General features: G+C 42.2%; 1 protein-coding gene across 1 annotated transcript in view; it reads right to left on the reverse strand.

The window, feature by feature from the left end:
- The window catches only part of rap1gds1 (RAP1, GTP-GDP dissociation stimulator 1), a 31,396-nt gene extending 19,151 nt beyond the window's left edge, over positions 1 to 12,245 (reverse strand). The window contains exons 1-4 of the mRNA XM_084451693.1: positions 11,922 to 12,245; positions 8,058 to 8,168; positions 5,649 to 5,771; positions 3,338 to 3,463 (exon numbers count right to left, since the gene is read on the reverse strand). Coding sequence (XP_084307819.1) covers positions 3,338 to 3,463; positions 5,649 to 5,771; positions 8,058 to 8,168; positions 11,922 to 11,925 — 364 coding nt within the window. The 5' untranslated portion in view covers positions 11,926 to 12,245. The remainder of the gene's footprint in view (positions 1 to 3,337; positions 3,464 to 5,648; positions 5,772 to 8,057; positions 8,169 to 11,921) is intronic.
- Between the last annotated feature and the right edge of the window lie 6,823 nt (positions 12,246 to 19,068).

Consider the following 19,068-nt stretch of genomic DNA (forward strand, 5'->3'; position numbering starts at 1 on the left):
TGATAATATCATAATGGATAATGACAAGGCATAACAATAAAAAAGAGGAGCAATTTGAGTCATCCCAAGATGATAATCTATGCATCAGGAAAAAAAAGAATCAGAAAACAATTCCTGTTGTGCACTGGTGCATTTTGATCTTTTTCCTCCTATCGGCCACGTCCACTATGCAGCGATGGAATCGCTTGATTCATGTGCCCTCTGTGGTTTGATTGGCTTGTGTGAATTTCGGGGGTGGAGTAGCATGGAAAAGATGACGTGCTGTGGCAGAGTCGTTTTGAGTGATTTTTTTGCTAGCTTTCAAACTGTGTTAAACCTGGCTTTAGTTAGCTAGCTGTTATGCTTTGCGGAAACTGAGATGCCGATCCATGTGGGTTCATCCCATTCTGCAAACAACGGAAATGGAGAGTTCCACAGTCTTTTCAAAGAACTGCGGCTGGATGATGACTGGTTTCAGCTAGTTTGGGGCCATTCACTTTGCCTATTAGATCCTGTCTAAGGTGGGTCTAAAGTGAGGTTGCATCCGGATGCATGGATTCAAAGCCGGAATGCACCTAGGAATCAACGGATACTGAAATGGTGCTCCAAAAAACAATTACATTTCAAGGGGGCGCTTCTGAGCTGGCAATTAAGTAGGACGTGTTCAGTTTGAGCTCTCGCCAACACTTTGTGTTAGGAAACATTGGGAAATCTGTTCCAAACATATTCCTTAAGTTAGACGTTAATGTATGCGGGTTGATGACAGCAAATCTATGTAAATATAAATACACATCCAGCACTAGACCAACATCCGCCCCGACCTCGAGTTCCACTGTCTCCCCTGGATCCAAAGTACCCGCCCCTACCCAGCGATGGCCCCTGAAACCTTGAAATCAGAAACGTATCCTTCTCTCACTAGAAGTGGACATCTTGGCTGTGATAAAATCAGAGCTGAAAAATGCACTTGCCGAAGATGTAGACTTTCTTAAAAGTGAGCTTCAAGCAGTAAAAGTGGAAATAAAGAATAATACGGCAGCAATCCATTCTGAGATCAACCAAATGAAGGTTACAATCAAGAAGGTGGAAGGTGAGCTACTGTATCAATGTGGTCAGACGAGGTGGCACCTTTACAGACTACGGTGACCGACTTGACGGCAGAGGTGACAGAGAAATGTGAGGACCTGGAGGGAAGAATGAGGAGATGCAACATCAGGATTCCGAGGGAATAGTTCAAGCTCTACTACATCAGTACGAAGCAGTTGAGAGAAGTCCGACGTGCATGTGGACCGTTCTCATAGATGCCTGGCTCCTAGGTTACGGGATGGGAAACCACAGCGGCATTGTGGCCAAACTGTGTCGACTTTGGGTCAACAAAGAGACAATTGCTATCTTTCCGCACTATACTACTTGTGCCGCCAAGGCGGCGTTCACTGAGGTTAGGAAGTTGCTCCGCAACTGTCATGGTGACCAATAGGGATGGGAATTTCTTGGGAATCTTTAAAAGCTGATGTGTGGTTGGATGCATTACTTACCATTAGATTGAATAACCCACAACCAAGTTATCGAAATCGAAAAACACAGCCTTTAATGTGGATGCACTGCCCAGCTCGTAGCCTATTAAGCCTAACGTTAAGCTACTCTGAAAACTCGTAAAATTAAAATTATTCTCAAACTTTTTCCACTCTACAATCGGCCTACAATATGCAAACAGACCGCTAATTTACTAATCAAAATTAAGTATTAAGCCAAGCCTTTACTGCCGATTCCGGATAACAAGTGAATTAATTTTTTGCGTTATCTAAAAAGCAGAAGAACCGCGGCACTCACTGCCTATTTCCAATTTATTGGACAATAATGTAAACTTCAGCGTCAAGCCTTCATCAGAGGTATTCCGCTCATTGATGCACAGATGGCATCCTGTGTCCGAGTGTGGCGCCGACGAACGAACTACAGACCACGTCATCCAGGACTGTCCGATATATTGGACACCTGACGGAATGCGTGGACTGAAGAAACGGTGACGTGGCTCCTGGAGGTCTGCCTGGATAGCCCGGGTGACCCCTTCACCCAGGCTCAGGGTGGTACAAGGGTAGCCCCTTGGCCCCTAGCCTGCGGGGAGAGGACAAAACCAGCCTACCCATACAACGAAGAAGCCCATGTTTATTGCTATGTAAGTGCCAATAGACAAACATTTTCCAGGAACATGCTCGATCGTCTCATTGAGAAGGGTCAGGGGAGAATTTTTACAGCTCACTTTTCTGGGCCCTGGATGAACTGTTTTTTTTGCTTCCCTCTGGTATATGTAGGGGTAGGACCTACATTGCTCTCTGTAAAGCGCATTGTTGCCTCAGTGTATGAAATGTGGTATCCAAATAAAGTTTGATTTGATTTGATTTGATTCGATTCACACAGCCTGTCTCTAGCTTTACTTCTAACCCAGTTATCTTACACTCAATCAAAATCTGGAATCAGCTCAGAAGATCTTTTCCCCTTTGCAAATTGCAAAAAATTACATTCATCCCATCATTGATGGATAAGGCTTTTGATGCCTGGTCTAGAAGGGGTATTATCTCACCGTCTGATCTCTTATCTTGACAGTCTTTTTGTATCCTTCGAACAGCTAGTACAGAAATATGATATTCCCAGATCATACTTCTACTGTACAAGTACTTGCAGATCCAGGATTTTGTACCTTGAACTCAGATGTCTACCCGCTGTGCCCTCCCTCCCACTTCTCAGTTAGCCTCCATTCTTACCTGTAAGCCAGAAAACAAACTATAAGTATAATCTACAAATTACTCAACACACGAGTTGATTTGATGCTTTAAGACCTCAGCTCTTCATCCTCACCAGCCAACACCAGTGGAACTGGGACATCCACCTGCCCCTGGTCCTATAGTCCAACCGGACTGCTGCCCAGGATCCCCCCCCCCCCCCTCGTGCAACTGTGAGTTGTAAACTGTAGACCAAGGTTTTTCTTTTTAAATATCTGGCTGACAATGAGTTTTTGCATTGCTGTTCAGAAAAGGTGTTTGAGTGAAATTTGCGTCTGCTAAATGACTGTAATGTAATGAAATGCATTTACAGTCTTCTTTGGTTACTTTTTTGGGGGTATGGTTAGTAGGGACTTGGGAGACAAGTTAGAAGAAAGAGCTACATCCTTCCGATCTTCGTTACACAGGCACAGCAGACCCAGAAATAACACAAATCAAAAAACTCCTGAAATGAACAACTTCCAATATCATAAAACGGAACATGAAAGCCTAGTTAATATTGGTCAAGCCTAAACACTGGTTTAGAGGCCTTTGTCCTTGTCTGAAAACCTAGAGTATCCACCGATAAGAGGTGGTTTACTTACGGCTGTCATAGCATATGTTTCCCAGGGCTCTGCCGGTCTGGAGCAGCACTTCCTGGTCAGAGGAGCTCAACAGCTGCACCAGTGGGGGGATGAGGCCCGACTCCACGCAGTGGCTCCGCATGAACTCTGGAGGAGAGAAGAACAGAAATTCCATGGCAAAGCACACCACCAACCTCTGCTCAAGTAGTCAAACAAGTGGAGGGAAACTTGTCTCCCACCCCTAATGGTAGTCGCAGCAAATCACCATAGCCTACACCATAGGTAACGATTATTTGTCTGGGGCCCTCGTAGCTTGTGGATTTTAGAGTTCATGATGAATAGAACCAAGTTAAGCCTGTATTGACTGCTTTGTGGGCATATATATATATGATGTCATGTGCACAGTCCTGATCAAAGTCAAGACCAAGATAGCACTGGTGTTTGGGCAAGACACAGATGTCACTAGTTTCTGGGCATACACAGGTCATACACTGCTGCATTACTTGCCCACTGTCGTCTTGCTTTTTAAAAACCCATTTAGTTCATTTTAGTGTATCAGCGCCCACGTTCATCAAATTAAAAAAAATACTAATTTGTAAAATACTAAGCGTGTTGTACTTAGTGACAATGGATGCTACGAATATAACTGAAAGTATCTGCTCCCTCCCCTCTCTCTCTCTCTCACTCTGTGCGCACAGCCAGAGTGGGCCGCATGCTCGCAACACAGAGCAACGGTGTCAGGTTCCACTCATGACATGACAAGAGTGGAGAGAATGAAGGCTCTCTCGAGTTTACAGTTTACCGTATTAGTGTTATTAGGTTCCCTATTATCATTGGGATTAAATTCAAAATATTGCCAATTAGACGTTTTTGCGGGCAGAGCAGACACATAAAAATGTCTTGTGTTACCGGTAATACCAGTGTTGTAATGAGTTTATTAACCAGCGGAAAAAAATCCTTACCGTAGCATCCCTAGTACCTGGGAGGCAGGGTACTGCAGATTAGGCCAACTAGCCAACTCCAGTTTTAGAGCCGCCCTCTCCTCTCATCCTCTCTCACACGCACACGCACACGCACACACACACACACACACACACACCTTCTCTCTCCCTCCCTTCGCTCTCATGCAAGTCACTGCTATTCCCTCAACTCCTGTAACTGCTGTTAATAACTGTAAAAACATTAAAACCGCACAATTCAAAAGGCAGAACCCTGCGTCAGGTCGTTCATGTTCATAATTATTATGAATAGACTTTCATGCTGATTTTAGTGCAGACATCTGTTTCAGAAGGCCTGGTGCACACAGTGTAGAGTGATCCTTTCAGCACCTTAAACATCTTGTTTTTATATGAAGGTGGCACCACAGAAATGCAATCTCTGTTAATCGCTCTTAATAATCACGTGTCAAAATTGCGCAGCCCAACTGGGCATAGACATTTCCGAAGTGGCAGTGACAGATAAATGCCAGAGGATTGGTGCCAAGGCTAACAAAGCAGCAGTATGTGATCAATAGCTGCTGCCTTGCAAGCTGATAAAAGCCCATTTATTATCTTAAACTTTCATTCGTTTACATTATTCCGCCTGTTAAAACCCACAGACTGATGCATATTGCCAGACGAGCATGGCTAACCAATTGCAATGTCTAGCATCCAGCTTTGCGGATGTTTAGCATCACTACGGGCTGAAAAAATCGAGAGGCTTGACATGTTAGCAGTTACTCTCAATTGCACAAAAATATCCTCCATAGCAAACAAAACAGTCCTTTCATGGGTCCCTCTGTCAGGGTGCCCTGCCCCAGGGTGCCCTACACCATCTGCTGCTAATAAAGCGGGAAAAGCCAGCATCTGATTATGGAAAGGAGAATTGACTAACATGACAGAGAAAAATACAATTATATATATATAATTGTGTGCATATATATATATACACACACACGTATGTATGCATGTATGCATGCATGCATGCATGTATGTATATATATATATATATATATATATATATATATATATATATATATATATATATAACTAATACACACAGATGACCTGTGAAATCATTTGGACATAGCCCAACAATCAGATGATCAGCATACAAAAACAAATACATAGCTGGATGGTGGGTTCACATCAATACAATTTAAATTGATGACATTAAGCAAATCTTGGAACTTTCCTGAATGAAACACAATGGAGATGATATACTTTGTTGCACAAAATAACTTCAAAACAAAAATGCAAACACACACAAAACAAAGCAAAGTTGGAAGTAAATAATGATATATACTGACAAGTGGAGGAACCAAAAGCGTTGGATGTTCCAGGAGGATCCTCACCATTTTTGGCCACCTCGGCTATGATGTTGGCTACTTTGGGGGTGCAGGAGGACTGGGGGTCCAACAGCATGGGTAGCAGGGGGAGAATGCCCATCTCCTGAATCTTCTCACTGGCCTCCGCATCTGGAATACACAGGTTTGGAGAGAGTAATTGTGAAAAGGCTTGCCAGTGCCTTGTTCACTAGTCCATTGTTACCGGCTAGCAGGCGCACTCACCATACAATGCGGGTTCAGCTCACCGTTTTAAAAGCTAACGTGCGCCCGCCAAACAATGCAGGTTAGCTGTTTTTAGCGCTGTATATGAATGAAGCACAGTGTATATAAATGAATTAAGCACCATATGAATTACCTCTAATTGAAAATGAACCTTCACATTAAATAAAGGTTACATACAAAATAATAATAAAATGTCGTGCCAAGGTCTGGCCTCTGATAGTCTTGGTGTGAGTTTGTTTCTAACGTGCGGAGCTGCGGGACAATGGCGCCTATGCACCTTGCTGTTCCAGCACATAGGTTTGGTCTCAACATTGGTAGGGATCAGGGCAAAGAGGTGAAGCGAAGCGCATGTGCAGATTTTTTTGTTTTTGTTTGTGCCGATAAATCGATACAGTATCATATTATGATGTACTGCTGTATCAATTTTATTGCACAGCACTACTGGTGAGCTTAGGTAACTTGTAGGTTTTGATTTTAAATCAATGTTGCTACTGGGTAGTTAATTTACTAGCTACTGTACCTATTACTTTCACCTGGGTGGTGAAAAAACATAGGTGGCATGGTGCTCGGTGGCATGATATCTACAAACAAGCGCAAAACATGTTGGCATGGGCAAAATTGCATTACATTAATTTTTGGGCGTTTCAGTAGTGAAAATGTACAGCATAGGTAAGAGTAACCACGTCTTTACGCACCCCTATGTATCTCGTCATTCATTTTCTGTCCCAGGAAAATAATGCTTCTTTTTTTGATGAGGGAATATTATTATTTGAAGTGTCTACTCCACTATGCGTCGGCTAGTGGAAGCCCGGGAATTACACTAGCTTAGTCTCTGTGGCGCTCCGTGGTGATCGTGGGCCGAAACATCTCCGAAGGGCCATCCAGCGGTCCCGCCGGTCACCATGGAGGCAGAGACACTAGGCTGTATCTCCTTCGGACTCCACGAAGCGCTGGGCCCGTGGAGGCCAGGGAATATAATGTACAGCAGTCCTCCTGTGGCGCTCTTTGACGGTCTTAGTGGGCTGAGTTACCTCCGAGCGTATTCCCGGGGGCTAGATGCCGTTCCCTCTTCCGGCCCGGCACTCTGGGCCAAGCGGCCCAGAGGGGGGGAACATCTAGATTGCCGCTTTCCACATGCGTGGAAGGCAGAGGGCCCCCCGAACAGATCACACCACCAAAATTCATATGCGTAAAAAAATCCATATGCCGTATATATTGTTGCATGCTAATAAATGGGTCAATTTTGACTAAAGTGATCTCGACTGAAATAAAATTCAGATTGAAGACGTAGCGAGTGGTGTCCCATTTTCTTAGGTAAAGATTTCAACCCCTATCCCTTGTGGCTTCGTTCTGAAGGCCCACTACCCAGTCGAGGGCAGTCCAAAACTAGGGGCTAGGGCTAAGGGATCGGGCCTAAGTTATATCCTACATTATTATCCACTTGCTGTTTTTTGCGTGACTCCTGTTATTCTTATTTCTTCATTTATATTAACTATAGTATCCACTAAGATAGGCTTATAACAAACCCGTAAATCACCTGTTTGATTGGTTTAATGTGAAGTGAACACAGTGTAGCCCTATTCCTATCGTTTTTACAAAAGCCTCTGAATCTGCCTATTACACTAGAACACAGCTCCAGATTTCGTCCTCCAAAACGTAGGTCCGGCCGTATCAATCCGCCTCCGGGTTCGAGCTTAGTTTTGCCCGTGGTAGTGTAATTGATAGGCGTGAACGTAGGTCTTTTCGGGAAAAACGCCAAAAAACGTAGTAGTGTAAGAGCCATCAGCCCTCAGCCTTATTCACTGTCGTTCGTGAGATTTGCTAGCTATTTTAAACTTCACAGAAGCAGCTGTAAGTAGGCCTACAAATGCTCGTCGCCACATCTGTTAATGTTTAATACGAACAATTTTCGAATGTTCTTAAAAAGCCCTTCAAATTTAACCGATCAAAGAAAACATGATGCACGCGAACATAGCAGAGCAAACGCCTGTAAACATGTAGTGTTGTCATGAGTTTATTGACTGGTGGGAGAAAATCCACACGATGGCATCCCTAGTCAGGGGTTGTGTTGCAGCAGGGACACAAATTTACAGTGCAGAAGCAGACAAGGAACCTAAACAAAACATGTACGGGTGCCTCCACCTATGTCTTAGTTGGTTAGGTTGCATTATAGGAATTGGAATACCAACTTACTGTTGTGAGACAGTGCTTTGAGCAGACAGTCCAGGCAGCCTTCCACACTGTCAGAGGCTTTGTCTGAGGTGGCTAGCTTCAGCTTCTTCAGTGCTTCACTCAGGTTGTCTGCTGAGATAAAGATAAACATAAGTAAATATTTCTGCAAGGTAGGGATGTGCATGTCTGAACACTTTTTTTTTTTACACGCTGAACTTATTTGTTAAAATGTTTTTTTATAAAAAGGGGGGTCTGGGTGTCCTCAGAGTTAGTTTCCTGTATTTTGGTGACTTTTAAAGAATGAAAATAACAAAATCGTGAACCGAATACTAAAAAGTATGCTGAAACAGCATGTCTTATGCAATATGCTTTCTTTAATTTTGAGTTACGGGGTGAGAATAATAGATAGAATGTTTTATTTAATAAAAATGAATGTTTGATGCCCATTAATGCTTAACTGCATGCTCATACAGTCTAATTCATCAGACTGTCTTTCTAATCTCTCATCTTCACTCTCTCCTGTCCCCTTTTTACCTGGGCACTTCAAATAGACTACCAAAAGCAAGACATTGGAGAGGTTCAGACTGCATTCAACTTCTGGAAGGGACTAGGATCTACTGACTCAACTAGAATTGACTAGGTATATTTTTCTTACTCTAATAGGTACTACTAGCTGTAGTAGTCAGGTTGCTTTAGTGCCAAGTGCTAGTCCTGCTCTTGCTCTTTGATTACGCTCTTAGTCACTTGTTTAGAAAAAAGATGCACCTGTGAGTTCTAGCGCTGACTTGCTATGTTAAATGCAACTATTTAAGTCACTTTCGGATAAAAGCATCTGCTAAATGACTAATGTAATGTAAATAAAGTCTGCATGTTTATTGCAGAGGGGTGACGGACGTTTCGACAAGCGTTTCTACAAGCAATAAAAGTCTTGGAGTACTACCTTATGTTGAAAAAATGGCCATCTCGTCAGGGACGTTGGAACTATTATCTGGGAGGACAGGTTGCTATAAATATGGGGGAGGGAGGGGGGAAACACCATAAGCGGGGTGTCCTTGGGGTCCTCTCTCCCAGGAATTAAGCGTCAAACACTATTTCATGCATCCTCGTGAATTTTCTATGCACCAATCTGTGCTGGATGAATACTGACATGTTACCGTTACCTCAATGATGTCTTTTGTATCTACCGGGGCAATACTGATGAACTAATGGACTTGGATTCAACACTGTTGAATAGCTTCAATCGTAACCTGCATTTCACTCTAGAGTATAGTAGAGAGAAGGTGCACTTTTTAGACATGTGGGTCATGAGAAGTGGAAGGATATTAACTACGACCCTGTATAGGAAGGAGACAAACAGGAACACACTTCTGCTGGCCACCAGCTCCCACCCCATACCCCTCAAAAGAGGTCTCCGCAAAAGTCAATTTTGTAGACTTAAAAGGATTTGCCACGCCACCGAGGATTTCATTGAAAAGGCTAGGGAAATCAATGAGGATACTCACCCTCCTGTGTGGACCAAGCGTACAACATCAGTCTTAAAAAACCTCGCTCTGAACATCTAAGCACTAGCCAGAAAAATAGTAAGAAGTTCTCTGTCACATGTATGATAACTTATTCACCTCTCACGTGATTAAGCCTGTCTTTACAAAATACTGGCACATTTACAATCAGATCCAGAACTAGCTACCATCTTCCAAGATCCTCCCCTCTTTGGTTTTAAACGCAATCGTAATTTGAGAGATCACCTTGTACTGTACATGCGCACTTAACAAATGAAGATGATGGCTGCAACATATGTCCAGACATTGCTCAGCCCGCTCCCCTATGGGAACTATTGTTGCGGCAATTGTGCGCAATGTAACAACACCTCCAAAATTACATATTTTAGTCATCCACACACAGGCAAATGGTTCCCCATCAAAAGTGTGATAACCTGTTCCTCCACTTATGTGGTCTATATGCTGCACTGCCCCTGTGGTTTATCATATGTGGGCAAAACAACTAGAAAATTGAAGCAACGCATTAGTGAACACAAGAGTACAATACTCAGAAATGACCGTGATTACCCTGTTGCTGTACATTTTAATGATATGAAACATGACATCTCATCCCTACGCTTCTATGGTATAGAAAAGGTAAAGATGCCACCTAGAAGATCTGCTATTAAAATAGTGTGCGGGACCTCTCTTTTTATTAGTTAGCTAACTACCAGTATATTGTGTCTGAATGTAGAAACAGATGGTAACACCGGGTTCAGACTGGAGGCGAGAGTGCCATGAAGCACAAGCAGGAGCCTGGCTGTTCACACCAGAAGTGCATTTCTCCGCGCCGGTAACCAAGAGACTGCTCCTCTGCACCTTAATCACACACATTCGTTTGCAGTTCGCAGAAAAAATAAACCAGACACTAAATTCTGGCACCGCGGGGTGTGATCCGGCCACGGAGCAATGCAGTAAATCCGTGGAGACTGACCTGAGAAATCCTTTACACAGGGAACACCTTTATACTTGTATGTGCTTGAGCATCAATGCTCTGGACCCACCTTGAACCTTGATGGTTTGGGGATGAGGGCAGGGTAGGGAGCTTACAGAAGTGGGAGGGAGGGAATGGAAGGGACAGATGGAGGGGGAGGGGGGGGAGGGCCGGAGGTGTGAATGATGGGTGGAGGGGAGGATTGTGATGGGGAGAGGGGAGGGAGTACATGAGTTGGAGGCACCTTTTGGATTGTAGTTAATGTGTGTAATGTGATTTTACTGTATATGGGTGGTTGTTGGTATTATTATATTTTGTTCAATAAATGTCAATAATTGTTTTTAAAAATTATACTTTTTATTATGTTCAATAAAATTATATTTTCCTAAATCTTGAGACATAATGTAAGCTAGACAGACATTTCCCGTGCTCAAATGTAGTGTATGCAGGCCTTCTTAGGCCTCAAGAGCCCTTCTGGTGCTGGCAGACACATGGAACACAGGAACCTCCCAGCAGGGCAGTCTTTGCAAGCATACAAAAATCCTAGGGGAAACACTGGCTGCTATCTGAATGTGCGCAATGAGGATTTGGTTTGAACTCAAATTAAATTGTGCAACAACCAGTCTAACATTCTAGTCAATTCTTGAAACTAGTCTTACCTTCCCAACTACATCCAGGCAATCCAATTCCTATACCACGGACACAACAGAGCCTGAACAGCTTATGATGCCTGAGAGATGTTTTCACCACACATTCCTTACAAGGTACCTTTCAAAGATATCCAGACAGAAGATTATCCATCTTCAATTTAAGAAGAGGCTGGATTCAAACATTGTTCATGGGCATTTGGTATAATGTGTCTAATGATGGCTCTGTCGACAGTCATGTGTTGTTGCATAACTGCTGGATATCATGGATGTCCATAATATCGGGTGTAAATAAATGCTATTTTATGATTTGCAATTTAGGTCTACATTCCAGTGTGCTCCACTAGTCAACAATGTGCTACATCAAGACTACATTATATAATAGAAAAATCTAGGCTAGGGATTTCATTAACCTCAATGGGAGCAGACCGACAGTTTTCAGTCCAGAATGACTCGGATTACATAATCATGCGATGCTGAGGCTGACAAGTGACCATGCGAACCGCTAGCTGCAGCCATACCCACCAAGCAAGAGACACGGAATGGTTGCAAGAGATTCACCCAGTTCATTCATTTTCGATTTAGCAGACTCATACAAAAATAGAGGCGATGTTACGTGTCACTCCAGCATATATGCAATGTCCATTCATTTTGCACGTTAGATGCACGTTAAACAGACAAACGAAATAAAATGGGTAGTTATTCGTTATGCTGTTGGCTAGCTAGCGTCACCGGGTAACTGATAGCTATCTGGATTCATACTCACCCATTTGTCTATAAAGTGCGTGGCAGTCCAATCCAATTCGAAGTTTTGCTCCTCGCTGTAAAGGCAGACCTTTATAACGTAGCTAAGTGACAGTAAGCTAGCCAGTTAGCAATCAAACTAGCGCGCTGATCAACAGGAGATTGTAGGCTACCCAGGCCCAGCAGAAACACACGCCGTTTGATCTCCGACAGCCAGCGGTACTGTAGATACGAGCTAGCAAACCCCAGCAGTGCTAGCACAGTAACGTTAGATGTAGACTAGCTCCTAGCTACAGTCTCTCCTGTCGCAGATGTATGCAGTTGGCGCGTAGCTCACTGCAGCCTACACAACTGTCAATGACTCTTCGTGGGGGCGAAATGTAGGTTTGTTTTCACATCCACAACGAGTACAGTAGCTTTTGCTACCTAGCGAATTAATACACCACTTCCTACTTACTTGGCAGCTAGCTACTCCCTTGTAGTGGTGTCGTTCGCGAACGATTCGAATCTTTTGGGTGACTCGGGAGTAAGGAGTCGTCTCAGAGAGTGATTTGTTCATTTTCGACTCGATCCCCATTGATTCCCATCGAGTCACCCAAAATATGAACTGAACCGAGTCTTTCATTCATTGTTCACGTTGCAGCTGCAACAGAAACGAGTCTTTGAGTTCATGTGTCACGTGACAGCTCTTTCGTGACAGCGGCAGGTGATTTCTGGCATATCCCTAGGCCTACTGCTGTCACCAATGTAAGTTATATCTCACTAGCCTGGCACATCTTTACTGCTGTCACCAATGTGTGTCATTACACACATTATAAAGTTCTCGCTGATTTATACTGCATGCACTGCTTTGGCAGATTGACACACCTTACCCCACATATATGGCATTTCACTTTTTGGGCTGAGCAGTGCTTTCATGGAGCTGCCATGACCAGGGAGGGATTTTCCACACCTATAACATGTCTGGCGATCAGATTGTGCTTTTGCCCCTTATTACTGCAACAACAGTGCAGTGTGATTGATTTGTTGATTGATTTTATGATGGATATAGCAGACAAAAATCCAAGGGATAACATGCAAAAGTGAAACACTTATTTCCAGCACGGTCCCTGAAAGCTTACAAACAGGACAGACAGTCATATATAACATCCATAAATCCCCTTAAAAACAATAAGCAACAGAAAAAACTGATAGGCAACTATATCATCGACATCCATTATCCTAACAGCTTCTAACTATTTTACCAGACAGGACTTGAATCTATTTAGCATTTATGGTTGCTTTCAGGTCACCGGGCAAACTGTTCCAAATAACAGCTGCAGAATATAAATGGGACTATTTTCCTATAAAACTTCTGAACCTAATAGTCTACTCACAGGCACAAAATCAGTGGAACTCCCTCTAGTGGAGTACGTATGGGTGTCACTGACACAAGTAAAATAGTCACTAAAGTAAACTGGTACTTCACCAGTCTCTTTCTCTCCCCATCTGTGTCCCCCATCTCTCCCTCCCTCTCTCTCTTTCTGTCCATGTGTGTGAGATTCTGAATCAGTGACTGGAACTTTACAGAACCAAGAACCCCAAGGGCTCCTGGTAAGACAGGGTCAGTCCGTAACAGCGATCTGGCAATCATATCTACTGTACACATCTTTAATAGCTTCAATCATAAAACACACACAAGACTGCCAGAGAGCGCCATGTTCATGTGAGCGTGTTGACTGTTACTCTCTCTCTCCCATATACGGCCATTCACTGCCATTCATTTTTTGGACAAGGATTACACATCAACTACCAGACCAATTTTCATGTAACTCGGTGGAGGGGTGTAGCATGGGCCAACTTAGAACCCCTTAGCTGGCATATTCCAACACCTATTCAACCTCTTTTTTTTAACCTTTATTTAACCAGGCAAGCATTTAAGAACAAGTTCTTATTTACAAAGGCGGCCTGGCAAAAAGCAAAAGCCTCTTGAGGGAAAGGGATTAGGGGGCTGAAAAATAAAACAAGGTTAAATATAAGACAGTTAAAAAAACAACAAAAAAACAGCATACATTGACACATCACAACACATATATAAAACAACGTGCAACACTACAATGAGTTTACTTTAGTGCAGCAAGTTAAGTCCGTGGCTCAGAGCTCCTTTTATTACAGGGATCTCATTGTGGAACAGCCTTCCACTTAGTATTAAACTGTCATAATCTAGAGGAGGGTTTAAAAGTCAGGTTGGCTCATATCTTTGGGGTAAAGTGGCCAGATAGCCCTATAGGTGGCAGGTGATACATGTAGTTTAGGACTATTGTTTAATTTATGGTATTGTGGAAATGTCTTGTGTTATTGTTGTCTTGTATGTAAATATCAAAGGACCATGTTGGAAATAAGTGTTTACATTTTCACGTCATCCCTTGGATTACTGTTTTTACTCAATCCATAAATAAAATCAATCAATTAATCAATGAGCAGTCACCAGCACACACATACAGCAGCAGCAAATCAACAGCAAACATGCCAAAAATTGTTGATACCCTTGCTGTACCCATTCAAAACATGCACACAGGTGGGGGGGCGGGGGGTGGAGGGAGGGAGGGAGGGAGGGAGATGGAGGGGAAGTGGAGGGGAGGGAGGGAGCTGGAGGAGAGGAACAAGTTGAGATGGAGGGGAGACAGTAAAAAGGTTGGGAGAGTCAGGGGTGTGAACGATGGGTAGAGGGGAGTATTGTGATGGGTAGAGGGGTAGGAGGTGTGGGAATACCAGGTGGGCCTATCTGTCTTGTCAGTCTCCCCCTGTCCGTCAGTCTTAATGGGGCATAACTTGAGGCTTTAATTATGTGATGTTTTCCTTTCAATATGTTGCTGTATCGTTGTATTGAAATACGCAGTGGTTTTATAATTCACTGTAGTTTCTACAGTAGGTTATGTACAAAAAAAGCACATATATTGGTAGAGTCCATGTCTCAGTGAACCTGTCGTCACACTGTGTCCTCTCTGGTCTAAGCCAAGAGAAGGTATGTATTTCTGTGCTCTGATTCTTTTATTTGTTTTATTGTAAATAATGGGCCTTACTATCATTGGTATGTGTCAAACACTGTTAATGTGAATCTGTTGATGTAATTTATGGTGTAATTTTATTCTCATATAATTACTTTTTGTCACTTTGGATGTGCCGTTAGGTAGCTAATCATGCTAGCTGTTAGCTATAGTGCCTTAAAGAAGTGTACATTTTGTGTCAGGCTGTAGCCCGAGTAGGCTATATGAGAGCATTGACAAAGAGCTACATTTTGTGGGAAATTGTTAATCAGTCAGCTGTCTTGATGGGCCAGGAAGTTAGTAGGGGAATTCAAAGAGTTAACCAAGTTTCCTGGGAGGCACTCGTGTAGGCTAAACGAGTGAGGGTGTAATTTATTTGTTGCTATTTACACAACACTCAAGGTATTCTTTGCAATATCCTTCTAAATACCATTTGCAATCTCAATGGTATAACAACTTCCATGAATTACAATGGTAACTGCCATGCATATTTCAGTGCAGAGTCCACCCACAATTCACGTGGGCAGCCCAGCTGCCATTGAGAGGACAAATTGAGGAGGCTTGGAATGTAGCAGGAGAGAAAAGGTCTTCTCAACTGACATTTAAATAATATTATTACTCAGAATCATCACATGTCTTATGCGCTACAGAAAAAAAACAATAAAGAATCTATTGTTCTACTAATTTGGACAAAATGTATGGTAGATTTCAACTAGTGTATGTGGAGAAAACTCAAAAGTGATTGAATGAGTTAGTCCCATTTTATGTAGGTTTCTGGAGGTATATGAAATGCTCCAGATATAGTTCACAATCTTCAGTTCTCATTATTCTCCCTATCGGGAATACGCTATTTACTGACCAAAATACTGGTACAGTATATGCAGGTCATGTTTTTGGAAAACCTTGAATACACTAAGCTACTAATGCTAACTAATGCTCTGAAATAAAGCTAAGACAAATTAGGGGGAGTGATATGTTTTGGGCCCAAATTGTAACAGACCAGAGTACAAACAAATTCCAGCTAGCACACAGTACTGCCTCACAAAGCAACTTGTGATCCACTCCCACTTGCTTACTTAGGCTTTACTTAAGAACGATGTTCCTTTTCTCAGCTGCTTCACCTGCTGCTAAAAACGTAATCTAGACTGGAAGTTTTTTGTTTGTGTGTGTGTGTTTGTGTGTGTTTGTGTGCGTGCGTGCGTGCGTGCGTGCGTGAGTGAGTGAGAGAGTGAAAGAAAGAGACAGATAGATAGAAAGGGGAGGGTGTACAAGGGATGCATATTAGGATTCTAATCACAGCAGTGTGAGGTTCAGGTCACTGGTCATGTTTTCCCATGGTGCATTCTGTTAAGGATTGGCTGAAAATAGAGTATGTGGCACAACATGCCTCCTCTGATGTTGCCTTGATTAGGTGTTTTATCTTACACTGTCCAATGGAGATTGCAAACCGAGTGATGGCAGGGAAACCAACTGACAAGTCCATAAAGTGGCAGTTATGTTATGATATGTCAGCCAGGACTTGGTGGATGGTAAGTGTTGTTTTTATCTACTTTTCTCTCTCTACTCTCTTTCCACTAATTTTATTTGGGATTAACATTTGCTGTTTGCAAGAATATTCTGAACCAGATGGTTGTATATCTGTTTACAGTTTGTTTTGAGTCTTATAGGTTTTTGAGGTTTATAATGATATTCTTGAAGTATTGTGTCAACTAATTTTTAGGGTCAGACATGAGTATTGCAGTGGCGTCTGGTGGATAGAAATAATGGGTAAGCCATAAACATTGAAGTGGATGCCTTCTCCAATTATTTTAATGTTAAATTTGCCAGCAGAAGACAGGTTGTCTTACACTAATAAGGTGAGTAATAGGGTAAGGTGCTGAGGGGGGGAATAAGTGAAATACTGTTGACCCAGGACACACACCTGCTGCTGAATCACTTTTATGAAAAAAGACAAAATGTGAACACAACACATTACACTGTACATTATCATTTCAATGTCCTATTCATAATACATAAAGACTATAATTTAACTAGTAATTATGGGTCCTATGCAGTATGCAGTAGCGTAGGAACCCTATTGTAACTACCTCCACCCCAGCGACAGCACAGGGCTAGAGATCATGTTTTCGATGGTGTGCGTTTGTGCGTGCGTTTGTCTGTTAGCAGGATTACACAAAAACTACTGGACCAATTTTCACAAAACTCAGTAGAAGGGTGTAGCATGGTCCAACTTCGCATGCATACAATTTTGGAGCAGATCCGAGGCACGGGTCAGGTCCACGGGCCGCCCAAACACGGCCGGCCATTCACCTCCATTCATTTTTAACCAGTATTACGCAAAAACTACCTGACCGATTTTCATGAAACTCGGCGGAGGGATGTAGCATGGGCCAATTTACAACCCCTTACATTTTGGAGCAGATCTGAATCAAAGGCCAGATCCACGAATGAAAACAAAACGAAGCCAGCCCCCGTGTGGGGGTAGTTACTCTTTTGTGTACCTTACTGTAAAGTCAGACATCTTACAGAGTAGTTACCATGTAGTCCTTCACTGCCTCGTCATTACTTAATCATTAGTTACTATTTTCTGTACCTTATTGTAAATTCAGACATCATACAGAGAAGCTAACAGGTAGTCCTTCATTACCTCATCATAATCATTAGTTAATCATTAGGATTAAGAGTTTCAGTAACTACTCATTAAAGGTACCCAATGTAGTTTTTGACCACTAGTATGCGCTCTAGAGCAAATTTGATAAGGTTGTCCCCGAAAATCGCGTACCACGTCATTGCGTCAATACGCGGAGCACATAATAGTGACGTTTCACATATCTTTGTTATTTTCAAAACATTAGCTAAATATCATTTTGTGAAGAAATTACAAGGTAGGAAAGACATTCAAGTGATTTAACATGTTTATTAGACTACAAGGAACCATATAATCGAGGAATTTCGAAAATAAACAAAGAACGGATTGTTTTGATTCACGTTTCGTTGGGTACCTCAGTAACTACTATAGTAGTCCACAGCCACGTCCACGTACACAAAACGGCGGTAGAGCAATTATCAGACTTTCTCAAAAGTGCTAGTTTTGTCAACGTTTTGATCTGAACCATTGTATATGATCATAAGTAACCTTAAAACAGGGCTAAACATGCATTTTCCCTTTACTACTCCTTTAAGGACCAATTACAGTAAGAATATCTTCATCAATATCTGGATGGCCGATATAAAGTAATGATGATTCTCTGATAATTCTGCTTTGAGCTCAAGAGCAACATATTCAAATGATTTAAATTCACCCAGGTAAGAGTCATTACACACAAACTCTGTATAGAAAACAGCTGCAATCCCTCCTCTCTTGTTTTGTCTGACTGATACAAATTATAAAAGTTTGGAGGACAGGCCTCTATCAGTGTCTACCAGTAGAGTTGTTTAGCTAGGTCTAAATAACAGACATAATGTGAAACTATGCAGTTATGCTAAAATGAGACATTATGCAAAACAGTACTTTGTCCAACTGCTGCCTCGTTCCTCCCTAACAGCTGTAAAGTTGGAATAGAATATTTCAACATGTACATGCAGTCCCATTTAGTACCACAGGGAGACAGTAAGTACAAAGTAACGGTACTGTAAATGTTCCATTTCATGAAGATTAAAGTTAGATGATATAATACCGTCTCAATACAATGACCAGTCAGGAGTAGGCAATACTGTTGCACACCAGCAGAGGGCAGTAGAGATTTCTCATAAACCTGCACTGCTTCACCACCTGGGTGTGATTTTCATTTGTCAACATGACATAGCTTACCTCTGCATTTATATAACTTTATGAACAGAGAAAGAAGCTGAGTCTACCTGTCTTCAACTGCATACCATATATAATACCATAACATACCATGCTTGTTCATGTTTTTGTTATCAAAAGTCTAATCCTCCTTCTATATTTGTCTAGTTAAATTATTGCATTTCAGATGTTGATACCATTCATATTAAGCAAAACTCTTAAGAATAAAATAACCAGGCAAAGATTACACATCAAAATAGGACTTCATTTTGTTTGCCCTACTGTGTGATCTGGCAGAGGCTATATCAAACCAGTAGAATAAAACAGATGAAAGTAATACCCAATGCTCCAAATGG

The sequence above is a fragment of the Borostomias antarcticus genome (genome assembly GCF_949987555.1).
Source record: "Borostomias antarcticus genome assembly, chromosome: 17".
In the NCBI taxonomy this organism is placed as follows: Eukaryota; Metazoa; Chordata; class Actinopteri; order Stomiiformes; family Stomiidae; genus Borostomias; species Borostomias antarcticus.